General features: G+C 42.9%; 1 protein-coding gene across 6 annotated transcripts in view; it reads left to right on the forward strand.

The window, feature by feature from the left end:
• ACTN1 (actinin alpha 1) overlaps positions 1 to 26,949 on the forward strand; it is a 46,673-nt gene that overhangs the window by 10,446 nt on the left and 9,278 nt on the right. For 3 of the 6 annotated variants that reach the window (XM_029964233.1, XM_029964229.1, XM_029964232.1), the window contains exons 3-14: positions 2,270 to 2,356; positions 2,933 to 3,020; positions 3,982 to 4,060; positions 9,996 to 10,077; positions 11,711 to 11,796; positions 18,605 to 18,697; positions 19,849 to 20,079; positions 20,623 to 20,770; positions 21,382 to 21,532; positions 23,903 to 24,011; positions 24,521 to 24,661; positions 26,588 to 26,770. In XM_029964233.1, the coding sequence (XP_029820093.1) occupies positions 2,270 to 2,356; positions 2,933 to 3,020; positions 3,982 to 4,060; positions 9,996 to 10,077; positions 11,711 to 11,796; positions 18,605 to 18,697; positions 19,849 to 20,079; positions 20,623 to 20,770; positions 21,382 to 21,532; positions 23,903 to 24,011; positions 24,521 to 24,661; positions 26,588 to 26,770 (1,478 nt within the window). Of the gene's footprint in view, positions 1 to 2,269; positions 2,357 to 2,932; positions 3,021 to 3,981; positions 4,061 to 9,995; positions 10,078 to 11,710; positions 11,837 to 13,127; positions 13,214 to 18,604; positions 18,698 to 19,848; positions 20,080 to 20,622; positions 20,771 to 21,381; positions 21,533 to 23,902; positions 24,012 to 24,520; positions 24,662 to 26,587; positions 26,771 to 26,949 lie in introns of all 6 variants that reach the window. The other 3 variants (XM_029964230.1, XM_029964231.1, XM_029964234.1) reach the window with 2 other exon arrangements.

The raw sequence follows: 26,949 nt of genomic DNA on the forward strand, positions 1-26,949 counted from the left end.
TACCTGTTTCAGCTCACTGATTGATTTATTAGTGTTCATGAAGCGTTTTCAGCATTAAAGTATTGTCATCAGATTTTAATCTAGCCCATTAAAATAGAGAGCTCTATTTAGTTTCAGATCTTAAATATATCCTAGGGGAGTCCTGCCAACTGCTGTGGTTTTTAAAAGCATTGGGTTTTTTGTTTTTTGAAAATCCCCACAAATATCTATCACATGAACGAAACAAGCAAGCCGAAAACATAGATGCTTTCTTATATATTTTAGCTGCAGTATCTCAAGTATCTGTAACAATAGTAAGGATTTTCCTTTAAGTTGATGGCAGTGCTTTTTTGTAGGGGCAAAAAATGCAGGAAGTGCAGAACTGAGTATACTTGCCATCACATGGCATTTTCTTACATCAGCCTAGCAGACAACCCCCTGACCCTAAAATGCCTGTAAAAAATTAATTTGTGAGAAAACTGTCAACAGGCAAGCGTAGTTTTTTTATGCCAGCTACAGTAAGTGTAGCTCTTTTGTACTGCAGTGAAAAGTTGTTGGCTGTTTAATTCTGGGCAAACTGATGCCCCACCATGGTATGTATGTGTACTCTGAAGTGCAGAAAGGAGCAAACACAGGCGTTTACTGCTGTAAAACAAGGTGGCATGTCTTGTTTTCTATCTTTTACATCTGTAAATCCCTAATGGAGGTTTGTGTCAAAGGACAGTGGAGCTTATCATTCTAATTTACACTGTAAGTTGTGTGACATGTATCAGTAAATCACAAGCTTTCGGGAATTTGGACCAGGTAGACATGGTACCTAAAAAGATGTGTTTGGGGTGTGTGCTGCTTGTCTGTTGGTTTTGAATACAAGACTCACATTTTGAGGTTTTTTTCATAAGAAGAAAAGGGGTATTTTTAACAGCTTAAAAGGAAAAATTCAAATATTGTTTCTTTTGTATCAGGATCCAGACAGGTGACAGTTGCCTATACTGCAACTTCCTACTTGTCCCAGAACACAATTTGTTGCTGCTGGGCAGCTTTATGGAAACAGTGGCACAGAGGTGTCTACAGGAGTACAAAAGGTTTCTGACAGCCTTCTCGGGACTTGAATTATTCTGCCTCCAAAGAATGGGTTGATTCTAACCATTTTCTTGCTGAAAATACTCTTAACTTGTCAGTTGTTTGAGAAAGGTCCTGCAATGCAGAAACCTGCTAGAGAATGAGTAGGAGGAGGCAACTCAGCTAGTTTCACTATACAAAAATGTGAAGGCTGTAAATTCTGTAACGTGTGTATATATATCTCTCTGTGAAATTTTTGTAGATGCTGAGTATCAGCACTTAAGACCCATCTGCTCACTGTTTGGACTGTTTGGCTCTAGTCTATACATCGTGGAAGCCCCTTTCTGGGCCAGCATTGGCCCAAATGCCTCCCACCAGGACCTTGATCCCCATCCTAAACAGACTCTACCTCACACACACAAGCAGTCACCTTGTAAAAGCTCCAAGTTGTTGACCCTTGCTCATTTATATTGTGGAGTCCAGTGAGCAATAAATCACAATCTGCTTAACATCATAGTTTGTTATGGTCTGTGCAGACTGGTCAGCAGGAGTCTTTGCTTCCACTTCCAGCAGGATGCATGTACTTTGAGAAATGCTCTGTTGTGTCTTTGGCAGTTACAAGACTGAAAGAAGTCCTATACAGGCAGTCTGATGTATTTAGGCTTGTTTGAAATGGCAAACGTTTAGGCTTGCTTGAAATTAAAATATTGATGTCACATGGTTTTCTTAGTGGTATCTTGTTCACAGGACAAAACTAGCTGTCAGAGCTCATCTGCACTGGGAAGTCTCACTGGTTCTTCTGGTATGATTATGCTTGGGCAGTTATATAGGTGACTTGGAGGAGACATAGGAGAGTAAGAGAAGGAAGGCTTTTTTTTTTCTCAGTTTGGCTTCTATGACTTCCAAGGAATTGTAATTAAACCTGAACAAGGTGTTTTTAGGCCCCTGTGGGAAATTACACTGATCTAAATTGGTCCTTATTCCTGATCTTTGGAATCATCTGTGTCTGTTTTATTCTCAGTATTATACTGCAAGAGAACCAGTCTGAGTACTGGGTACTGAGCTGTACCAGCAGAACATCTGGGAAGGCAAGGAAAAACAGTTTTTAGCAGGAATGCCAGTTCTCCCATCTGCAAAAAGAAATGCTCCCCAATGCTCCTGTTTTACAAGGATTTGTATTTGCAGTTTGATGTCTTCTATTTCTTCTCTTTCTACCTTTTTTTTCCCATAGAAATTGTGGATGGCAATGTTAAAATGACCCTTGGAATGATCTGGACCATCATCCTTCGTTTTGCCATTCAGGATATCTCAGTTGAAGGTAAATTTTAGTTCTTTCCAGCCAGTGTTCAATAATGAACAACTAAATGGTTTTGCTACTTAAAAGGCCCAAAATGTGCTCTTAAGTGAGTCACTGAAAGATCCTTGGAAGCTACCCTTCCCACACTGCCTTGTCATGTCAGTGACATTTATGGCCAGGTTCAGGTATACTGAGAAGAATTTTTCACATCCTTCTCTTACGAGAGATTTCAAGGGTAGCTCAAAAGGATGACTAAGCCTGAAAACCAACTTTAATGTTGGAATCTGTTGGATTTCTTGCAGACTGATTCAGGCACTAGCACTGAAAATGGACCTATCTCATACAAGTCCTACAAGACTCTCTGGTCTCAAAAGGCTATCTCCATATTACTGAAACTCATTAAGAAAATAATAGTAACAAAGCTATCCCAGTAGACTCTTCCAAACAAGAAATTTTCTGACAAGTGAAATTAAATAAAGCACAATTCAGTGCAGTCTCTACCAAAGAGAAGTTGATGATTGTTTTCTAGCATATGCTCCAGAGGCTCCTGTTTTCTAAGAAAATGAGTTCATTGCTGTGTTTTCTTTCTTTCACCAGAAACATCTGCTAAAGAAGGACTTTTGTTATGGTGTCAGAGGAAGACAGCCCCCTACAAAAATGTAAACATCCAGAACTTCCATATCAGGTGAGTCACAAGCAAGAACTTAGCTTTACAATCTCTATTATTTTCCTATATCTCTCAGTGTATTCAAGAGTGTTCTTGACAGACCTCCCAAGGCAATGCATATGTGCATTACATAGTAACAGTGTAGTCCAGAGAGATGCCTAGGAAATTAAAGGCAGAGATTCTAAGAGGATCCGAGTACCTATATCCCAATTCCTCATTCTGGTTACTATTGCTGCTTTCATGAAGTTCTTCAGACCATTGGGTCCTCTGAGAGCAGTGTATGTGCTGTGGGCTAAGCAAGAGAGCATTTGCACTGTGAAAACTCAAAACACTTTAGGAACCAAGAAAAAAGGACTGCACCCAGAGCTTTCGTAGTATGGAAGAGTTGGGAAGGCATAAGAGGTTTTCTTGCTCTGGTCTTTAGTATTTCCAAACTGGCAGATGTTCCAGTGAAGATTCTGCATAATGGTGCTTTTCCAGCACATCTTGGAGAGTTGAATATATATATGAATATATATGAATCATATAAATGTAAAGCACTTTTAAGAGCTTAACTACCATCCATGCTAGCCAGTACTGTAGTGGAGCTAGCTGTGGACATTTGCCCTTTCCCTAAGGAGTGCATTTATTCCTTCTTTAGGGCTTGTGTCTACACCTTTTTTCAACCCTGAGCTCTGTACCTGTCCTCACATGGTCCGCAAGATATGCACAGAGATTTCAGCACAGAGAACTGCCAAAAAGGAGGTGGCAATTCAATGGGCAAGTCCTAATCACAGTGGATTTTTGTAGGGAGTGAAAGGAATCTTTGTTGTAGTCTCATGCACATACAAGACAATCCCTCCTTCCCAGCACTTACAGAAGCACTGTTAGTTAGAAACTAAACCAGAATTAGTTGTCCCAATGCCTTCCCTCATGCTCATCACTGTGTGTCTCCCTGGCTGAGCAGTGTTCATTGTTCTCTCTTCTGTCTCTCTTGTAGTTGGAAGGATGGCCTTGGTTTCTGTGCTTTAATTCATAGACACCGTCCAGAGCTCATTGACTACGGGAAGCTACGAAAGGTACAACTCAATTTGTTTGTCAGAACAGATGCTTGGCTCCTTTGAAGTAAAGAGGGAGAAGAATTAGCTTGATAAACATAATTGGAGAATTTCAGCACAAGCTGGCAGTTGCAGGACTGGGGGGGGGAGGAAAGAGGGATGAATCAGTACATTCAGGCTTCTTAGTGAAGCATGAACTTAATGAGCTTCCTGCTTGACTTTTCCTGCTTTCAGACTGCTTTGTGTGAGACACACATGCCCCAATCCCAGCTGATGAGCAAAAGCTGGCAAACTCAGTAATACCAAGTGTGAGACTAGTTCTATGCTAATGCCACAGACTGGTGAGACAAATCAGACTTAAAATTTCTGTGGATAGAAACCCGTTAGCTGTGTTCAAGTACAATAGCTCATTGAAGAGTTTGTGTCCCCTCACTGGACACTTATCACATGCTTCCAGCTTAGCACTGAGTCATCTGCAGTAGTAGGCTTCTCCTAGCATGTAGGTACCGGGTGCCAGAAATACATTTGTCACAAAGCTCAATTTTACTTTAAAATTGCCACTGGTAACATGATATCAAGCTGCTCCAAAGTTTGCTTCCAGTGTTTTTTGGAGACAAGATTGTTAAGTGGATGATGAGAATAACCATTCAGTGGTTTGTGCTTCTAGCAGTGTCTTGACCCAGCAATGCAATGGAAGATCAAACTGGATTCTTATCCTGCAGTATGCTGAGATCCAGTTTCACTGTATCTGTGTGCATGTGGAATGAAATGCCACCAAGAGCATAATTCATGTGTCGTTACTGGGTTAACACAAAAAGTTTGTCCATCAGATCTCATGGGCTGGGTGTTATAAATGCGTACGTGCTAGCTAGAGAAATAAACGTAGAAGCCCATCACCAGTAGACCTGGGCTCTTTGATCACTGTGAGAATAGACAAAATGTAAATGACCTAATCAAATTAGCTGCATGCCTGTTCTGCTTTTCAATAACCTTTTAGATCTTTACTCTCTTGCAGAGCAGTTAATTATATTATCTGATCAGTTTTAGTGTCTGGAGTCAGCATATGGTGAATAAATGGGGGGGGGGGGGACTGTACCTGTTTACATAAACAACAGCAATAAAAAAAGGAATTATTAGGGTGACGTTTTCAGTGCCCAATCTTGGGAAAATAAAGCAGCTAAGCAATGTGTGTCTGACAAACCCAGCCAGCTAAATGTTACGGTGCTCTCTGTTATCAAAAAAGCCCTAGGCCAAACCCAAGCAAAAACAGAGTAAAGGAAAGTGAGTTATTTAGTGATATTACTTGCAAGCTTTTTAAGGTGAAAGGTAGAGAGATTGTTCTAACCAAATTTAATGTACATGGGAAGAGATTTCTCCTACTTGGAGTAAGGTTAAAGGAAACCACCATCTTTTGATCTCTGCTTGCTTTTGATCCCATCCTTCATCAGGTTCCCTGTGCCTTCCTGCAGTCTTCTCACTCTTCCTGTATAATTTTTATTGTTGTTCTGCCTCAATTACTCCAAAGGCACGAGATTAAATGTATGTTAGAGAACTCTACAACAGCTGAAATCTTGAACAAATAGCTGGGAAGAACTTAGTTCAAAGCTTAGCCTTTAGTTCTGGCAATTCGTGTGTGCTGAAGGGAAGTTGCCTTTTTTATGCTAGATCTTTGAAAAGCATTTGTGGAATGTATAAACACGGAAAAGGCTGCTGAGAAGCAGCCATTTCAGTGGGTGGTAGATTAGAGATCCACCTCAAGTTCTTTTCCAACTCTAGGGAGCAATTATTGGCATCTCAATTGCACCTTTGGCAATGCTACGTGTGTTTCTGTGTACACACACACACAGGTACAAGATAGGTGAAATCAGTCCAACCTGCTCACAGTTCTGCATTTTACCTCCTGTCTGGGCAGTGTTCTTTTGCAGTTTTAGTGTTTTCTGCTCTTTCACAGAGGCTATGTCTATGCTACCAAGCCTGTATTGGCAGTGTATGCCTGCAAAAGGTATCCAGTGGAGTAGCTCCATGTCTTCTTCCCAAAATTTAGCCACTTATTCTGTCAGCATTGTTTTGTATTGAGTTTGTTCCTAGTTATTTTTCCTAGTCTGGCTATATTAGCAGAACAACTACAATTCTTTTCTACATATGTGCACTGCCTAGGTAAAGTTACTTGTATGGCCCAGGACTCAAAATAAAAGGTGCAAGTCCACCTAGCTTGGTGTCAGTGATTCCCTGACACCACAACTTATTTAGTTAGATAGTTTCAATTCAGTGCAGGTCTGTCTGCTGTTGTTCAGCTCACTGTAGATAAGTTCTCAGGATTCAGCTCATGGTTTGCCAAGTGAGAGGTATGCAGAAGATGGGATTTCCCTTTCTCCTTTTACCCCTGACTGTAGCTCAACCATGAGCTGTATCTGAGATATTTTATCAAGTATAATGACTGACTGATGGCTCTGACACCTCCTCATATACCACAGTCTGCTTAGAACAGTGTACTGCTGTGTTGTATGCATTTATTACAAATCTTTCTGAAAACATGAGTTTTGGATTTCTTTCCTAGTGTCTTCAAATCTAGCAGATATAGTAAGTGCTTGCTCTCTCTCGATTTTCCTCCCCCTCCATCTCCTTTCCTGATTGCTAGGTAATAGAAGATGTTTTTTATGTCACATTGCAATAATTGCCATAGCAACCTTGTGTGCTGCAAGGATTTGGAAATAACTGGGGGAAGAGAGAAGAGTCCCTGTGTCAGTTAGGGTTGTGGCAAAAGATGAAGACCTGTGATAGTCTTTAGTTAGCAAAAGCAGAGAATGTGCCAGATCGGCATCTGTTTAGGGCAGGTTTGCTGTCTGCCACCATTGAAACAAAGTAACTCCTCCATGGTAAAACTGCACATTTCCTCGTGGCTAGCCCAGCTAGAGCCTGGCAAGTTACTGCTCGTATTCGTGCTTCTGCCATTGCTATGGTCATGTAAATGAAATGACAGCTGAGGCACCTCTGCAGAACGTCATCTGGGTCAGTGCCCTTTTGGCTGTGTGTTTCAGGTGTGGAAGGAATTAGGGGATAGGTGACTTGGCCTTTGGGTCCCTAAAGTGTGCCTGCAGCCATGGTGCTGCAGTGCAAGGCTTGGAGCTGCCTGGCCGGTCTTTGTTATTTTATCCCTTTTTGTCGCTGTCAACTGAAACAGGCGATTTGAAATAAGGATTAGCTGTTGTTCAATGGGAACTGACAGTGGTGGAGTCTGGAGGAATTTCATAGGACTTAAGATGCTAGTTGTAGTCTTGGACAAGCCCTGGGGAAACTCTGTCACTTGCATGAAAAAGTATCACTTTTGCGATGAGCAGCTCTACTGTCCTTGAGGGGTGAAGCTTTTCCTACAGGGAACAGGGTCTTACTTGGGTTTAGCTCTCTGCTTGTCTCAGAGCTAGTCTTGGACTTAGATAGCTTGCTTTAAGTATTGCAATCTTTAGTTTCATTCCCCAAGAGACATTGTGATCACACATCTTTCTTGCATTTGAAGTAGAAATGTGCTGGCTTTATCTAGGTGAGTCTCCACTTTCCCACATGTTAAGACTTCCAGCCCTTCCTTTGGGACTGCCCAAGCCCAGTAAGTTTTCCCATCAGGAAACCTCTCCCAGCTTCCAGCTTAAAATTTCGTTTTAACCTTTGGCAACATTGCTCCTGGTGTTGTTACTTGCAAACTGATAGGAAAGCTATCTGCATTGAGTTTGCTCCTCCCTTTCCTCCAGGAGAGGCTGACAGATCTCCAGGCATCTCATTCAGATGGGTCTGTGCTAAGGAAGGATTTGTGTTAATACTAAACAATCTGTAAGGATGTTAGCAACCCCATGGTTGTCATGGTCAGCATAGGTTGAAATTTGTTACATAGTGGTGACATTTTGACACGCGTAGAAAATGGCACGTGGGCTAGGGGGAAGAATGTCAGGGGAGCTACCACTTGGTATTTCTGGATGCTCCTGCACTTGAGTGAAAGAAATGCTGTTAATTTTTCTTCCTAAATGGAGGACCTGTCTACATAGAGTGAACAAGATATGTTATATACCAGCTAGTCTCATCTCCTCAAATAGGGCTTTTGGTTACACTTTGGCTCCACAGCAGGCACAGAAGACAAGTAGATTGAAGTTGAAATGGTACCAGCCTCTAATTCCATGGCATAGGGTGGTTCCTTGTGGCTGGTGGATAGTAAAAATCCACTACCTGTACCACTGCTAAGCTCCAAAGAGGTGGATATAGATATATCTGATGTAGTCATCATTGAAGTGTATTATATAGCAATAAAGTACTGTTTGAGACTGTTACTGTGTGTGATAGCTGCTGGCTTCATCACAGTATGCCTGTGCAACATTTCCTTGCTTAATATTGATTTATTCCAGTGGACTAAATACAGATCACTGGTCACGTCTGTTTTCATGGCCTCTGTGTGTGATTTACTGTAGTAGGTGAAACAGTGCTCTCTACTGAAGATATTCACCTGAAGGAATATGATGCTGATATGGGATGCCAGCTTAATAAATGCATTGATTCCTATGAAAATGCTGTAGGAAACTACTTTTCAGAACAGCTCAGTTTCCTAGCTCATGAAGGCTGTCATCTGAGGACTACATAGTGGCCAGTGCCATAAAGGAAGTTTTATATGTGCCCATACCCTGTCTGCCCAAGCCTGCCTAGCTTCATCTTTCCTGTTGGGTGGATTCAAAGGAAACTGCCTGTTGATTAGAGTTCAGGCACAGCTTAATCTTCCAAGTCAATGCAATAAGCAAAGGCACATGATCTCAAATAGAAAATAAACAGAACATGGATGCCACTCTAGAAGAAGGCAAAATAATTATACTTCTTATTTCCTAATTTTTTATGTCGTCTCAGTGTAAATGGCACAAAATGACAATATGGAGAGTACCACTCCATCTTTCCTCTCTGCCAAAAGACACCAAAAAAGGTGTCTAAACATTAGCAGTTTGCGCATAACTTTTCATCCAGCAGAAGCCACATGTTTCAACAGTAGAAACTGATATTTCAAATGTTATTTGTCACCCATGAAGTGGATTGATCCTTCAAAATAATTATCATAGTTATTCAGGAATATAGGAACAAGCTTGTATGAGGTTCTCATACGGGTTGGCAGGTGTCTTATTGCTGATTATGTTTGAATACTGGAAACAATTTGCAGAGCTCTTTCATTTCCAGTGACATTGGTGTTTCATGTTCTCTTGTCTTGCTCTTTAAAATCTACTTACCTTTGTGATATTACTCATGATCATAAGTCACATTTAACTGTGTTTAGGATTTGATTATTGTGTGTTGATGTCTGTATCTGAAGTGTACCCTGCCATAGTAGAAGATTTATATAGAGAGGAATAGAAATGTACTAAGGAAATTACAAGTCCTGTGCAGGAGGAAAAACAATACCCAAGGCAAAATGGGTACTTTTATATGTATTTATTTTGTAGAGATTTGTTAAAACATTTCTCTTCCTCCCACTCAAGTGGTGTTCAACAAACTGTACACTAGCTAAGGACAGAACCCGTTGCAGATGTTGCGTTACTATTTTAGTATTGCTTAGATGTTTTAACAGATATACTACTCTGCAGTTCTTTAAAATGGAAGTTGCAAGCCTAATATAAATATGAGATGTAAATGTGAGATATGGCCTCATCATTTACTGTCAGTATGATGTGAAGCTAATTTTACTTCAAACTATGTTCAAGACAAAATGTATTATTCCTTCTTGTTGCAAGTACATAGACTGTATGTTAATTATCCTGTCATGAAGCTTTCAAAAGAAAACTAATTATTTCATCCTGCTACATGAGGCTTCACACATAATTTTGTCTGGACAGCACAGTTACCTCAACCAAACCAAGCACAATAGCTCTTTTTGAGAGAAACAGTGTATACATTCTTATAAGTTGATGCTGATGCTCTGCTTCTGTTTCTTTCCCAGGATGATCCTCTCACTAATCTAAACACAGCTTTTGATGTGGCTGAGAAATATCTGGATATTCCCAAGATGCTGGATGCGGAAGGTAAAGTAGAACCCAATGGCTTTTAACTTGCTTTTCTCAAGAAATTTTCCACTCTTCTAGGTGGACTTCTTTTGTATGAGAATTCAGTAACCTCTGAATGCTCCCTCCATGACCATGTAGTAAATGTATAGGGAAAAAACTACTATGGAATAGTGAGTCACATGTTCTGCTTCCCTATTCCTCCTGTGCCCCTCAGTCTTTTGAGTCTGGCATGGAGATCTTAACATGGGGTTGACGTGCTAGGCAGAGATGAGTAACACCTGGCTATATAGTCTGCTGACTGAAGAATCAGGCCAAATAAGGAGTTAATGTACGGTGTAGGACTGTGTTCTTTTTGCTCCAGATTTTTTTTTCTGGGCTCTTTCTGACATTGCTGATGCTCTTCCTTTTGAGGGCATGATATTATTATTATTATTATTATTATTATTATTATTATTATTATTATTATTATTATTATTATTATTATTATTATTATTATTATTAAACTGCTTCTTCTTGACTACTCGGAAGTGTTTGGCATGAAAATCCTTCACTGACTAGGTCTGGAGACCAAGGCAGAATTCCATGTTGTTCAGAGATGCTTTTCCTACCGATTATGACTGCTTCCCTGGGCCACTGGGACAGCAAGGATTACTTTTCATAACCTTGTCAGGACCAGCTTGGCAGTAGATTTTGAAGATTGTAACTCTGGAGTACAAACAACGGACTGAAATAGTTCACTGGTTGTTGGCTGTTTGCCTAAAGCCGTCTTGAGTTGGACAGGAGAAGCAGTTAAAGACTTTTGTTAAATAAAGGAGTGAGAGGAGCAAAGAGGAAAGGTGGGAATAGCACAGCCAAACCTAGTGAACCTGTATTTCAGTAACAAGGATGTTCGTATTTCTAGGTAGTACTTCCCATCCCTAGAGATGAGTCTTGCTTTCCCTGCATTCATCATGCTGAAGTAAAAAAAAAAATCATGAGGATTCCAGAGTAGATTCAAGTGTTTCCTTGCTATTCTGTAGGAAATAAAGTCACCTCCAAAATAAGTAGATCTCAGCAAAGCTAGCAGCGATGAAGAAGGACCCTGGCAGGAGCTCTCATTGCTCTTTACTGATCACTCTCCTTCCTCATGGAGTCCAACTAATGTGCATACCTCCACACCATTAATTCTGATCTCTGGAGGTGTTGAGTTTCCCCTGAAACTAATGAAAGGGCCATTTGAAATTCAAGCTGTCATTGTATTGAAATGGATGTCGGAGGCATGGAAAGGAAGGGAGAAAGGATCTTTCCCAAAGAACAGAACTGCATGGAAGAATTGGAGTTTAATATGTTTATAAAAGTCATGTCAACCTGCTGCCAGTTTGGATTAATTCAATCCACCATTCACAGTAATGTTCTCAGAACAGGGAAGTGCTGTGACACAAGACATGCTGACATACAGCTGCATTAGCCTGGCCAGACTGGAAGAAATTCTATCATAAGGGAGGGGAACCAGAAAGGTCATCCTGGATTCTGGGGAAAGCTGGGAAGTCCTGTGGAGTTGCTATGACAAGCATATACCCCAGCAGGCCTCCTGGACAGTTGTGGTTCTACCTCTCCTTTGATTTCCTCCCATCAGCTGATTATACTCTTAACGTGAGGTTTTTTTTGACAGACATTGTTGGAACTGCCCGTCCTGATGAGAAAGCCATCATGACCTATGTTTCTAGCTTCTACCACGCCTTCTCAGGAGCCCAGAAGGTATCGCAGGATCCCAAGCTCCCTCCACAGAGCACACCTGGTGCCGTTGCTAATGTCCAAACCTTTTTTTCTTTCTCTCTCCTCTCTAGCTACGGGCATCTTTATTATTATGTTCTTGGTAGAGTTGGCTGTTGGTTCAAAGTGGTGCCCCAAATATAATACATGGGGCAGGGGAGCCAGGAGTTCCATTGTCCTGTAGTCAGCAGTACTTCCAGTGGCACTTAGGTATGCCACACTTTGGCATGCACACAAATTTAAGGCAATGGGGAGCTATGCCTTGTCCATTTGCTTTATGAACCACTGTCCTAGTGGCCGAGAACCTGTACCTCCTGTTTCTGGTAAAACTGAGCTAGGATTGGTTTCACAAAGGTGGAGACCACCACATAGATGCTTTGCCCAGCAGGAAACTGCAGCCTGCCCCCACGGGAAACAATACAGATACTTATTCACTTTTTTTTTTCTTTTTCAAAGATGGAGAAACAGAGCTGACTTAGTGGTTTTATGAAGGGTTTAATGAATACCCAAAGCTTTATCTTTTGCCTTACATATGCTGAAGGTTCCCGCACCCTTGCTTCAAGGTCTGAACCTGCTGTTTTCTCAAGTTGTGCCATAAATTCAGTCCCAGTTCACCTAGGGCTGACAAAGCATGTCTAACGAGTACATCCATGGTGATTTTGCAAACAGAGAATTGCTTATCATGATGGAGATGCCTGGGTTTTTTCATTTGTTTCTTTTTTTCCTCTTTTCTCACCCACCGTGTTGGAAATTGGGCAGTTAAGTCGTTGCTGCTTCTGTCTTAGCCCTTTTCCTATTGGTAATGGAATCACTTCAGAAAAACAGTTTGTGGGTGAAACCTTGTACACATCTCTTGCCAAAACCAAGCAGCCGCCTGTACTTGAGTGCCTTAGGAACAGGCAGTGCGCGTCAGCAGAGCAGATACTGTGTAGGAAGTGCACTGTGTAGGAAGGCTCTGATCTCCAGCTCCTCGGCATACAGAAGGGCCTTGAGCGCGGGCGTTCAGACCTCCAAACAACCTGTTTGCGTCCTTGGGCCAGACCGCAACTGTGAAGGTGTGGAGCCCAGATCCCCATCTCAGGATCCCCCTGGATTGGGGGGGGAGGGAGGGGTGCCGCTTTGAGCCACAAGCCAACACTGCTAGCCATCTTCTGATCCGAATTCCCAGCTCTCCGCATGGAAATCTGTTTGGCCTGTCCTGCAATGCATGATGGGAAGTTTTCTCCCCCTCTCTCACGCCACCCATGATTGTTTTGTTTTATCCTATGTGCTGCTTCTTACTTTATCCTTTCAACCTCTTTTCCTTCTCTGCACAGATATTATAGGCACGCTAAGGCCGGATGAGAAGGCCATAATGACCTATGTCTCATGTTACTACCACGCCTTCTCAGGGGCGCAGAAGGTGAGACTTTACTGCTAACAACCCCTCCCCTCACCCTGCCCTGCCCACTGCTCCTCTCCACTGAGGAATGCGCCAGACTCCCTGTCTGCCCCAGGCCATTCGCAGGGAAGCCCAATGCATCCAGGTATTCACTTGGATGTGCCATCTGTAGTCTTGTTAGAGAAGTGATGTAAATGTCCTTTCAGACAGACTTGAGCTGCTCCTTCCCTCCAGTTTCAAATCCCAGCAGAGGAGAAAGCATTTAGTAAAGCTGACATTGAAAAATGAATGCATGTCTGCTCTGACAGAGGCAGTACCCTTTCAGTAACTAGTGGGCATTGTCTTGGCCAGGCAGTGTGCATCTAGAAGTATCACAATCAAATCCACCCACTCCAGGAAATGACAGCCTATTCTTGGGCTGCCACCCTGCCTTCCACACCCAGCCTCCACTAGGTCTTTTCCCAGGCTGAATCATCTGTGAGCTGGTTATGTAGCGCTTTTGTGCTCCAGCCACAAAGTTCATTTCTACCAGGTCTTGAGCTTTCCCAGACTCAAATGCTTTTCCATTCCTTGTTTCTCCCTGGTCATTCTCCTATTTCCCAAACCACTTGTATGTTATATTTCTCTTTCCTCTACCTTGCCCATTTCTATAGCTTCAGGCCTTCCTTCCTTCTTCTGCTTCCTCTTTACTCCAAAGTCTCTTTGTCTGACATCAAGAAACTGGGAACCTAATAGGTACAGATCTCCTTCGGACAAACTTCTTCGAAAATGGCAATTTCCCTGCAATCCTTTGAATGGGAGAAAAAGATTCATCCTTTCCTCATATCGTAGCCTGCCTGGGCTATGGCCTTTCCACAAGATTACTGCTAATTTCAGATTGTAGGTTTTGGAACAATAAAATCCATAGCCCAAGACTACATTCTTCATGTTATGAATATAATTAAAATCTCACTGTTTCCCCCAGCCACAACTTCTTTCTCTCATTAAGCCTTTTCTATTTGAGACACAGTCCTTGTGTAGCCCAGCTTGAGGGCTAACCTGACTCCTAGAAGATTCTATCTCTTTTGTACAAAGCAGTGCTGATGGTCCCAATGTTGATGCAGATACCATGGTGGTGCTGGCTTTCAGAAGGCAAATGCAGGTAGTAGGTTCCAAGGAGCAGCTCTTTAGTTCAAGCTTTTTGTTCTCTGCCCAGTTTCATATAAATTACATGATGCTGTCTTGCTTCCAAGGAACTGGTAATATGACCCACTGCAGTGCAGTAGACTTGCCTGTTTGGCATAATTTGTGTAGTCATGACTTTTCTACTAGGATACTGCTTTGTGATCCTGTGGTTTTTTGTTCAAAACTTTTAAGACCAGTCTGCAAGCTCCAGCCAGCTGATACCTGCCCAGGAAGACTGTAGTCTCAGAACTCATGCCAGCCTGATGATCAGACCTGCTATTTGCCAGGTGCCCCTGAGGGACAGCTCCATGCTGTCTGCTTAACCTGAGGAACTCCAGATTGAGGAAACGGCAAACCACAATATGAGGAGGGTTGTAGCCTGCTGCAGGACCAGCTGTGCCCCTCACCAATCCCTTCCTCTTCTCTTTGCACCCATTCCATGATTTGGAAACCTGTTCAGCAACAATTTCATCAGCAATTTAGGTGGATGCTAGGTCTTCTGGGATAACTGAAAACAACCCCTTACTTGCCTCAGGACCTGAACCAAGTAGCTGGGACAAGAACTAGAGATGAAGCTTCTTAGTTATTGAAGTTTCAATCCCATGTAGTCAAACTGCTTACAGGGAAGATTTAATAATTTATTAATTTTTTAGCAGCCCTGATGGGCCAGCAACTCAACTGTCCTGTGGCAGGAGGGGCACAGCTCCTTTCTGGAGCTACCCTAGGCGTACATTAGCCAGCTGATAAGTGACAGAAATTCAAACCCCCAGGCAAATGTAAAGTGATTACTGAGTACAAACCCCAGCCCAGATATTACTGTTGCTGCCCTCATGCACAATTAGGTGACTTACTGTGATATCACTCCATTTATCATCCAGATTTTTCATTACTGTCACCAGTCCTGAAGGGGAAGTCCCATGAGCCGCTTTCTGCTTCTTTCACTCTCTTATACTGAGCCTTTGAAGGTACAGGGTCCTCAGCCTGATGTGTGTGTAGATGGCTGCTTTTTCTCTGTGCCATTTTTTTATATATATATATTTGTAGGTATACTTGCTTTGGTTGGTTTGCTTGTTTTCTAACCGCTTCTGATTTTCACACTAAATGCATGCAACTACTGTTTGGCTTAATATTTTGTAAACTTGATTTCTGGGGTGAAAATTTCTAACTAATGTTTTACCATTTTATTAAGAGATTGTGTTTGGTGTACAGTATTCTGGAGTGGTCCTCTGAGGCCAGAGGACAGCAGCAGGCAGGCATCTTCCCCTGAGGCCAGAGGACAGCGGCAGGCAGGCATCCCTGCATAGTGCACTGTGGGAATGTCTTCCTTTATGATTCGCTTCAGCAGAAAGATTTGGATCCATGAACTAGAGAGATGGCAAACTCCACTCTTATCCTAAGCAGTTCAAGTTATGGTTGAGAAGTACAGAAAAGACAAAAGTCAGATATATTACTGCTATTTTGGCTATTCAGTTTTCCATTTTGATTCCATCAGACAGCACATGCATATGCACAACAGAGTGGTTTCAAGAAGAACGTCCTGGACGTGCCCTCCCCAAAGTCTCTGAGTGCAAGTAGTATAATATATCAGCACAATGCTGCACTGAAGCTGATGAGCTCACACAGGTTCTCTGAGAATACAGGTATGCAGCTTCCAGACCCCAGGATGCTGCGTCTTCTCAGTGCTCCTTCCATGCCTTGTGAGCATCCTGTCTTTTTTTGGAGCCAGCATGAGCATCCTAAATGCACTGTTGCCTTTAGCAGTGTGGGGAAGCCAAAAATGGCTTTTGCAACTCCACTAATGAAGCTGTAGGGGGAGCTGCCTTGGCCTCATGTGAACATCTTGTTGTGTCACTCTTCTTTTACCTAGAAGTGTTTTACTTCAGTTTTGAGGTTGTCATCACCACAGATCAACTCATTAGCAGCAGTGTGGGGTGTATTGGAGAAGGTTGCCTGAAAGCACTGGGATTCTTTTGTTCTACCTTGCTCAAAACAAGTCAGTGTATTGTGTTGCTTGTGACATTAATGGTGATAGTGGCCACAGAGCCTTTCCTGTGGCTGTAGCAACAGCACACTATTGCATAGAGCAGTAATAAGAGTAGGCAAGAATCATAGGGAGGCAAGTACTGGTAGGGGAGAGAAAGCCCCTACATTTCTGTTATTAGGATAATAAAAATAATGTCATAACTGCTGACATTCTTGGGGTCTTTGTGTTTGGACAGTTGTTCAACACACGTATATAGACACACATATTTAAACTTGGGCAGCTGGAGAAAATCTATTGTCAGATACATGTAAATATGCCTCAGTGAAATGGGTCCTGCCTGCACAGCTGGCTGCTGCTGCAGTGAGTCCATGGGGTGTAAAAACAAGAAAGTTAAGAGTTTGCAGTGAACACCTCTTCTGGAGTGATTGAGATAAATATTTTGTACTCCCAGTTCCCTGCAGCCACCAGGCATATCATGGTAGGGCTCTGGCAGTGTCTTTTTGACATACTGTTTGAGCCCATATCTGTAGTTTTCTCTGGATATCAAAAGCACTCCATTAGAGTACAAACTTTAGTAAAAACAGATCAAAGTACAAGCTTTCTTAAATGTAACCATTGTTTGCACTTTTTGCATTTTTTTTTAAGTGAAATTGCTCTTTTTCCTGTACAGGTCTCTCTGATGTGTTTTAAATTAGTTGATATCTATGTATCTCTTAGCTGGTCCACTTTAGTAAAGGGGCATATGACTGATACTTTTACATCTTCTTACAAATTAATAAGATTGCCATGTCCCCTAGGACCTTAGCAATCCATACATCACTGTACAGCCTATGGTTTTATTGCTATTCTTGCTGCTCCACATCAGCCGCAAAAATTAGAGGATTTTTCTGAAACGTCCTTGGAGATTGAATAAACAGATAATAAAAGGTCTTTTAAAAATAGAAAGAGGTTGAAATTTAGCAGCTCTAAGCTCAGCAAAACTTCTTTGGCATCAGTCCTAAATGTAGTTTTAAGGCAGGACACAGTGTTCACAACTGGTCTGTTGGCATGTACATGCTGGCATGTACCCTCTCCTCCTTATTTCTATTTAGCCTCTGTAAGGAGGACTGCTCCATAGGAGTCCTGTGGGTGCCTCTAGCACCTTTCCCAGGCACCAGGGCAACAGCTGTACTGTGGTAAGAGGGTGCTGAGCAATCTCCTGATACCCATCACAGGGGCACATCCTCCGAGGCTTTGTGGCATGGTACACACCATGATAATGATAAAGGGAGCTGACACCCACAGATACAGGCTGTGCAAGGATCAGCCTGCTTGTATGTTCCCCATACCAAACACATGCATGGCGCGCCAGGGCAGACTGACTGCTTCTGAGTTCATAGCTGGGATTTCTCTGATCCTTACTTTCCAAATTAATGGTTTAATGCGTTCATATCCCTCAAGAGAATAAAGTTTTGGTCTCAAGGGAAAGGAAAAAAAAAAAACAACCAAACCTAAATAGGAACAATAGGCTCTTTTTTTGGTGAGACTTGTTTTGGAACAGTAAGCAGAAAGATTACCCAGGAAGGGGGGAAAAAAAAATCCTCTTCTCAGCTGGATCATGAGACCTTGACTACATGGTAGGTATCATGTGGCAAGATGCTGGAGGAGGTGGCCCTGTAATGAGTGCCAGAAATACAGAGAAAGCTGGAAGACAGCTCTGTTGGGCAGAATTTAAGGTTAAGAGCAGTATCTACCATTTTATCTTCCAAATAAAATTACAAATTTCCAAAAGTCCAGTCTACAGATAATTCTGTTTAGATAGATCTTTCCTGAGATAAACATATGGAGACTGTCTCATCAGCTTGACAGCACTCAGTTACTGCAACCAAGTTGCAGCTTGGAATGCTGGTATGAAGAGTGGAGGTGTTGACAGAAACCCCCTGTCTTTGTGAAGAGGCAGCCAGGGGCCCTCTGGTAGAAAGCAAACAACAGGGCCCTCTTGTAGGAGCAGCTTCAGAAAAGGCATAGAAATGTTGGTTATCCCACGACATATAGGGTGGAATCAGTAGAGCTGAGAATCTCTAAAGAATGTATTCACCTGAGAAGGGAAAAATGAATCATTATAGAAGGTCAGATGGAAAACAAAGAAGTCAGGACAGACAGGTTACTAGAGACAAGGGTAGGAGACTTTACCTGCAGGTACGTAGCAGAAAACTAAGCTGTAAGTTTTGGTTTGTGCTTTTTTTCACGGTTTTCCCTTCTTCTGTTTTTCTTCTCTTTGTCAGGCGGAGACAGCAGCAAATCGTATCTGCAAGGTGCTGGCAGTCAACCAAGAAAATGAACAGCTCATGGAAGACTACGAAAAACTGGCCAGTGATGTAGGTGTTGGTTTCTGAGTGGTGGTATGCAGAAAGAAATTGCATTTAATGCTGATAACTAATCTTGGAGAATGCTATTGGCCCATTGCTAGTTTCCCTGGAAAATTATTTTTTGCCCTTCCTACTTGAGAATAATTAAAGATTAAACTTACCTTAAAGGCAAGAGCAATTTACTTTAAAACAGAAAGCTTCCACAGAGCACCTTTGAATTTCTCAGTTTATTAGAAGCAGACACAGAAATGCTAAAATTGAAGGAAAAATCAAGCTGATTTAACTTTCATTCCTCAGGACTGTACAACTTCATTACATATTTCATCCAACTTGTATGCTGATATAGTATAGAAGTCAGGAATTGGATCTGAGAGAATGGAAGTTAGAGATAACTGGGGAAAGATATATGCATTTGCTGATAATTGGAAAGAATCTGTGCCAGATACAACCTGGAGTCTGCTTTGGTTAACTGAGAAGGCTGACAGACTGACAGCAGTGAAACTACAGAGAAGACCAAATGTAGACTGGAGTATGTTTGTGGTAGATAAGTAGGGAGGGGAGGGTGGATGACAGAAGGGCAAACATAGCTCATAAGCCTGGTTTCAGCCTCATCTGAAAAGCATAGGGCACTGCTCCATTCACACTACAGACCACCCATTGCATTAGCATTTTGCCAGCTCCCCAGATAGGTTCACTGAGGAGATCTGTTCAAACAGCATCACTTTGAGGAACATGACTTTGAGGAAGCTAGAGTGTGAAAAGTGTAACCAAAGGCAAAAACTTGATTTCTCCTGTCAGATCCTTCTGGAGATAATATGACTTACTATCTTTTAGTTATGCAGCAGTCCAGCAAAACTCTGAGGCTTTAGCATAATCTGAGGACATAGTTTTGGTCCTGGTTGTGCAAAAGCTGTGCCTTAAGCATGTTGTATTGGCACTGCTGCAACAAGTGGTACTACTTAGTGTGGAAGGGAATGTGCTGCTCATTAAAGAAAATGTACTTCCAAAAAAGCTGGCAAACTTTTCTTTACAAGCCCTGCTAGTGGCAGAATCTTTCTGACAGTGAACATAAAAGTAAATGGTCTCTAATGAAATCAGAGCAACATCTGCAGTTTTAACACAATTTTCAGTTCAAGACTTCTCGTCATTGCTCTTTCCAGCTGCTGGAGTGGATTCGTCGCACCATCCCCTGGCTGGAGAACCGGGCCCCAGAGAACACCATGCAAGCCATGCAGCAGAAACTGGAGGACTTCAGGGACTACCGCCGCCTGCACAAGCCCCCCAAGGTCCAAGAGAAGTGCCAACTTGAGATCAATTTCAACACCTTGCAGACCAAGCTGCGGCTCAGCAACAGGCCAGCCTTCATGCCTTCAGAAGGGAAAATGGTCTCGGTGAGTGGGGGGAAATGCTTGTATGTACCCCAGTCATGCCTAAAAAATGAGACTCCCTTTCAGCCTGTGGATGAACAGAGCATGCCCACCTTTGGAGTGAGCTACTCTGTGGGAGGAACCCTACAAAGTATGAGGCCATGATAAGAGATGATCAAGTGGTCATTGCTTCCCTGTGTCTAAATCAGACTCTGAGGCTTTTCACAAGTTGCATGTCTTTATGAGATGTCTGGGTGCTTCTCATTCTTTCTGATTCAGAAATCTTTGGATTTTGTTAAAAGTTTCACGTAGGGAAGCATTTAGAGAGGCATTTTTCTGCTGACACTTATATCTTGACACTTCTAGTTCCACTTATCTTAAGTCTGGCACTTGGTCTCCCTGACCAGTCTGCAGAACACTGTGAGATGAAAAGCCCACATTCACTCGAAAAGCCCACATTCACTCCCTCCAATCAGTTGGAACCATATAGCTCACTGAAACTAATGCTGGTGAACCTCTTCCTTCCAGCTTCTAACTTGCCTTTTCTTCTCATGCTTCTGTTTCTAGGATATAAACAATGCCTGGGGTGGCCTAGAGCAGGCTGAGAAGGGCTATGAGGAGTGGTTATTGAATGAGATCCGGAGGCTAGAGAGGCTGGATCACCTGGCAGAGAAGTTCCGGCAGAAGGCATCCATTCATGAGTCCTGGACAGATGGTAATGCCAACCTGCACGCTTCCTACTACCTGACACAGTGCTGTCAGTTATGTAGGGAGGAAAAGGTGGATTGTGCATGGGTCCTTCCGTGAGAGTTTCCTCTCAAGAAGACTAGATATATTTCTTATTTTATTAGAAAATAGCATATGAAAACCAGGGTGATCTCTCTTCTGCATCATACAGTCAACATTGGCATTCTCTAACGGTGGCAAAGTGAAAACTTTGGATAGAAGAGAGCACCTACAGGACCAAGGCAAAGTTACTGTACAGTAAATGCTACAGTTGGCGTTTACAGGACCAGCATACCCCAGTTTGCACATGCTGAGACAAGTCTAGTGTAAACTGTGACAGTGCTGGCTTAAGCTACTCAGTGTGCTTCTCAGCACTAAGTGTGCTTCTCTGTTTTAAATGGCAAACTCACACCCCTTGGTTTGAAAGTGAGGATTGTGCTTCTCTAGGCCAACAGGCATGGAGACAAGCCTCGGGCAGGGTGGCTGTAGTGGGGTAGATGCCTTTTTGAGGGTCCCCAAGGCTACCTGGGTGGCAGGGAGCAGGCTTTGGGGAGTTTTGGTCCTGTCCTTCATTCTTCTGTCCTTTGGCTCCCTCCCCAGGTAAGGAAGCAATGCTGCAGCAGAAGGATTATGAAACTGCAACCCTCTCGGAGATAAAGGCCCTGCTGAAGAAACACGAGGCATTTGAGAGTGACCTGGCTGCACACCAGGACCGCGTGGAACAGATTGCTGCAATCGCACAAGAGCTGAAGTACGGCAACCCAGAGCATGTCTGTCCTTGGGGCCAGGGAGGCTTAATGAGCCTTGCCCTCTGCCCTCTGGAGAGCTATAAATCCATCCCCATGCAAAAATGCTGGGAATTTCCTCTGTTTCTAAACAGTATCTAGGATACTGCTCTCCGGTATCCGGACACACCAGAAAAGCAGGCCAGAAAACGGATGAGTTGTGGGTGCTGTTGAGGAGGTGGCAGAATTATATTCCCAAGCCAAGTTTCCATCCTTTGCCAGCTCATTATGCTGCTGTGAACCCTTTCCTAAAGAGTCTGACCTGCTACTGGCACCTGCTAGGTTTCAGAGTTGTAACACTGTCATACTCTTCCTGGAGCAGAAAGAAAGAGGAGAGGATAGCAGGCTCTCAGTTTGCTCTCTTTTAATACAAAAATCCTCTTTATTCTAGCAGAAAAAAACCTGCTTGAGCCCATCGTGGCCTCACCCTTTGCCCCAGGAGTACTGCACTGTGTGCACTTTGTTCAGCGCTTGCTCCAGGGCATCCTCACAACAGCTCAGCTCTCTCTCTGCTTCCCTCCAGCTTGGAAACCTTCACTTCCACTTCTTTTCCTGGAGTAATACAGCTTACCAGGAGAAATGGGGGCTCATTAGTGTAGGAGTCTAATTGCTAGAGGTAGCAGGCAGGTAAAAACCTAGTCTCTGCAGCACAGAGAGATTCTGAAATCCTGCATTTTTCTTGGCAAAAAACAGTCTGAACAACCTGGTTTTGACTCTGTTTCCTATTTTAAAAAGATTTATATATCACACTGGTCTATCTAAAGTTAGTGTCTGGGCTGAGATCAGTACTCTTGGGCTGAAAAGCTGTTTTTCTCTAAAAATTTCGGATTACTGGATCAAGACCATTATCTCCTTTAACAACACGTATTTACACAATTGCTCCCTTGTCCACTGGAGGATTGACCTTGGAACAGGAGGAGGGTTCAAGGCAATCCTCCGTGTCTGTAAGATTAAAACTGAGGCTGGCTAGTCAGTAAGCATTACCTGACCTGTCACTTCCAAAGGACATGCTACATGTTAGCCAAAGCAGCTGCAGTTCTAAGAGCAACAGGGAAGACTGAGGCCTAAGCTGTGAGAGAGGTTACGAGGTACTTCTTCCAAAGTGTGAGAACAGCAGGCTCTGCCATTCTTGCAAAAGGCGTCTTCCATTTCAGCAAAGAGGCCATGCCCTGAAAAACCATGGCAAAGCTCTTTTCTTCCCCAGAGATACACTGCCAGATTGATGCAGCGAGTCTGGAGGAAGCCACTGCAGCTACAGTGCCAGGCATGTTTGGGGTCATGGCATGTTCCCCTCCCCAGCAGTAGTGGTCTAGCATGGGTGTGCTACAAGTCAGACTTTCAGGAGTTCTTTCATATGCAATGCTGCTCTGCAGCAAAGTAGATCAAGCAACTGATCTGGATTAAAAACCTAGCAAAGAAGTTATTTTTAGCCCAAATCAGTTTCCTGACTAGTTTACTGGAGGACTCCACCAACAGTGGTGCCCACACACCTCAGGAGGGCAATACAATGGCATGAAGAAACAAGGCTGGGGGAGGCAAGAGCATAACTTGTATTACTGCTTAGAAAAATGCTCATCAGATGGCCCAGGATCACTCAGTATCCCTTTTTCTTTCAAGGCTGACACTTCCCAGCTCCTTCTGCCTGCAGATTTCTCCCTCTTTGACCATGTGCAGAACCATGAGCACAAAGCAGTGCAAGACCACGTGCTTCAACTTGCCCCTGTAACTCTCCTTTCCCCAACCATACTTTTACCAGCCTGTCCTTGATGAGTGCCGGCCTATAGATATGTCAGTAAAGCAATCCCTGTCAAGCAAATAGGAGAGACCTACACTTTTATTCTGAGATTGTCCTAAATAAATTTATTGGATTGTGTAATTAATAATTCCTTGCCACCTGTGCTATGCAAATCTTATAGCTATCTTAGAAGTTTCTTAGCATTCCTAATAAAATATTTGCTTTCCATTCTGATGTACAAGATGCAAGTGGTTAGCCTGCGTAATGTTCTTAAGCAGAATGCAGGAGCAGATTGCTCTGCTCATAATCTGCTTATTCCCCGTTAGAGCAAAAGTCTGTACTCCCTTCCCCCAGTGCCAGGTTATTCCCATCAGGTAGCCAGACTCAGTATTTGTTGAGGCCTTGTTCTGTGCTGTTTGATGTACTATAACATACAGTGTCTCCAAAACTAAATACTGATATCTTCACTTTATTTGCAGAGACCATGAGCATTTTGTTTGAATCTGTCCTCAAGACTGATCAAGATTTTTAATGGGTTTCTCATATTTCTCCACAAGGTCTTTATTTGACTTCTTGTCATTTTTTCCCCCACCTGTTACAGTGAGCTGGACTATTACGACTCTCCCAGTGTCAATGCCAGGTGCCAGAAGATCTGTGATCAGTGGGATAATCTGGGTGCCCTAACCCAGAAACGTAGAGAAGCCTTAGAGGTGAGACATATTACAAGTTGGACCTTCAGGATTATGTTGATAGGTCATTTGTGGGAAGCAAGCTGCTGTGGGTACAAGTAATTTCAGCTCATTTGTGAACTCCTAGAACATCCTGGACTGTAAACAAGGGCTACATTTCAGTATATTTAGGCTATTTTTCTTCCAGCCCAATTATGGTGCCATTTGTTTGCTCAGGCTATTGATTTATTTCTACTTTTTTTGAGTGTTTTGTCATCTCACTCTGCTTGAAAAGACTGCCTTTATTTTGTTTTATTTCAAAGAATCTTAGATTTATTTTATTTCTCTCAGAGGAAAAAAATCTATTCTGTGTGTAATCTCTAATAGCAGAGAGATTTTTACAGTAGTGCTATCCTGGGAACACCAAAAGGTCTGAAAAGAAGGAGCAGCTCAGACAACTCATATGTCTATGTGATTATTCTTCTCTAACTTCTTTCCTGATTTTCTTTTTTTTTGTTTTTGTTTTTGTTTTTTTTTTGGTGCATACCCAGAGGACAGAGAAGTTACTGGAAACAATTGACCAGTTGTACCTGGAATATGCCAAACGAGCTGCCCCTTTCAATAACTGGATGGAAGGGGCCATGGAGGACCTGCAGGACACATTCATTGTTCACACCATTGAGGAGATCCAGGTACAGAGCAGTCATTTGCATCAGTTAGGCTGGGATAGAGAGAAGTTGGGGATCTCCTGGATTCAGAGTGGTGATGAATTTGTAGGTGATGCTTTGGCGCTTCTGCTCTATTGAGATAGCCTTACCCAGAGAAACAAAAATGAGTATGTTTTTCCTTGATTTTCTCCAAAAACCTGGACACCACCCTAGCTGGACACAATTAACTGAAAGCAGCTTTTTCAGTGTAATTCCAGAGGCATATTAATGGAAGCCTGAAAATAGAGAGAATCCTTTCAGATCTTGTGGAATTTTTCTTAACCCACATGAGCAAAACTTAGTGCTACTCTCAGGGTCTGCAGGTCAGTTCTCCCATGTAATGTCACGTCTAAGTCATTTGGTCCTACGTGATAGGATGTACCATGAATACAGTTGTTGTGCTGCCAGCTGGTTTTCGGTACTGAGCACAAGAAAAATCAGAATTGACCACTTTGGTCCTGAATTACCATTTGAAATGCAAGTTGTCTTGCCTCCTGTAAGACAACAAAGACAGTATCTTAGTTTTTCCCCTTCTGGAAGGGTGTTAGGAAAGCAACTTGAGCTATCTACTGGTAATTTTCAAACCTCAGAGAGCAAGCATTACTCTTTCCTGGACTGCAGTGGGGACTTCTATTTCTCGTGCTTGATGGCCTCATGAAAAGAATCCAAGTCAGCTCTTTGCCAGAATGGCTGACAGCAGTGTGACCATCAGTGAGAGAGCAAATGGGACACCAACAGGGAATACCATGCAGCCAGGGGGCGGAGGAGTAGTGACATAGTTACTGAGCAGCTAGTTGTTTCTTCCATCCTTTTCTCCCGAACAAGGGTTCATTAAGTCTTTCATAACGCAGAACAAACCTAAACAGCATTTAAACACTTCTGTCATCTCTTTGTGACTGTTTGCAATATCTTTCCCAGCCCCCTACGCTTGTATTACATCTCCATAGCCTGTGCAGCAGCTGCAAAGTAATGAGTCACCAAGTAAGGAAGGAATTTTACAAAAAGTAGTTGCACTGTGTGTGTTGTGAGAAGGAGTGGTTAATCATGTGGTTTACTTTCATTCCCTCTTCTATCCACACTGTTCCCTCAGTTATCCCTGCACACACCTGTTTCCCGTTTATTTTGCTGCCTCTTTCCCTGCATTTGCTTCCCTAGACTTGATCTTCTAGGTTGCTAGGATGAAGGCCTGTAGAAGCAGTGGAAGATGAGCCAGGACCAACTGGCTTGTCAACTGTCCACAAACTACCAGCAAGCATGCCCAAACCATCGGTCCTTGGAGCACAGCCCAGGCACCACAGCAAGATGGGGAGCAGAAAGGCCCTGCTGCGTTCAGGGAGAAGGAGCTGTTTTCCAACAGCAGGAGTATGTGTTGCCTGTGCGAGTTTGCTGTTGGCTGGAAGACCTTCACCTGGTTCTAACTGACTCTATTCAGACTGAGTCTGACTCCTTCTACTCATCTGGAGTTACCTTGGATGTAGAATAACTACATATTTAGTGGGAGAAGAAAAACATGGCCCATTTAAACTATTGAGACATGACTGTTTTATAGCAATGGTAGTAGTCAGATCTTCTTCCCAAGAGAGCTGATGGGCAGTTACTGAGCAGTGTTGGAAAAATAGTTCCCTCTAACTTATGAGACAGAATTATTCCACAATTTTTTGGTATGTGATCTCGGTCACTGGTCATCGTGGGACAGAAACAGAGGGAAAACAAGACTTCATATCATTTTACTACTTAAAACAGCCCATTTAGTGATACTGAGAGAACCTGAAAAGTGTGTTAGAGTAGACTGCTTTGTATCCTGGGAATATGTAAGCTTTTGCAATCACTTCTGCAGGCATCCATTTGCTGAAGAGGTTATTCCGTAAGTAATGCTCTTACCCTCCTTTTGCTGCTGCCTTCCTTCTGCAGGGCTTGACCACAGCTCATGAGCAGTTCAAAGCCACATTGCCAGATGCTGACAAGGAGCGACAGGCCATTCTGGGAATCCACAATGAAGTCTCAAAGATTGTCCAGACATACCATGTCAACATGGCAGGAACGAATCCTTACACTACGATCACCCCACATGAGATCAATGGCAAATGGGAACATGTGAGTTCTTTCCAACCTTGCAAGTTAGCGAGGGAGAATGTCACTGCTCAACCACTGGGGCCCCAGGAACTGGATTATTTACTCTGCAGTTACCCCCTCATGCTTACTGCTGAGTTTAGTGGAATTTTGTCATTTGTTTTTGGCTCAATTGCCATGTGCTTGGAAAGTGGAAGAGATCT

Source organism: Manacus vitellinus, unplaced genomic scaffold, assembly GCF_001715985.3.
Source record: "Manacus vitellinus isolate BGI_N305 unplaced genomic scaffold, ASM171598v3 scaffold_6_pilon, whole genome shotgun sequence".
Lineage (NCBI taxonomy): Eukaryota > Metazoa > Chordata > Aves > Passeriformes > Pipridae > Manacus > Manacus vitellinus.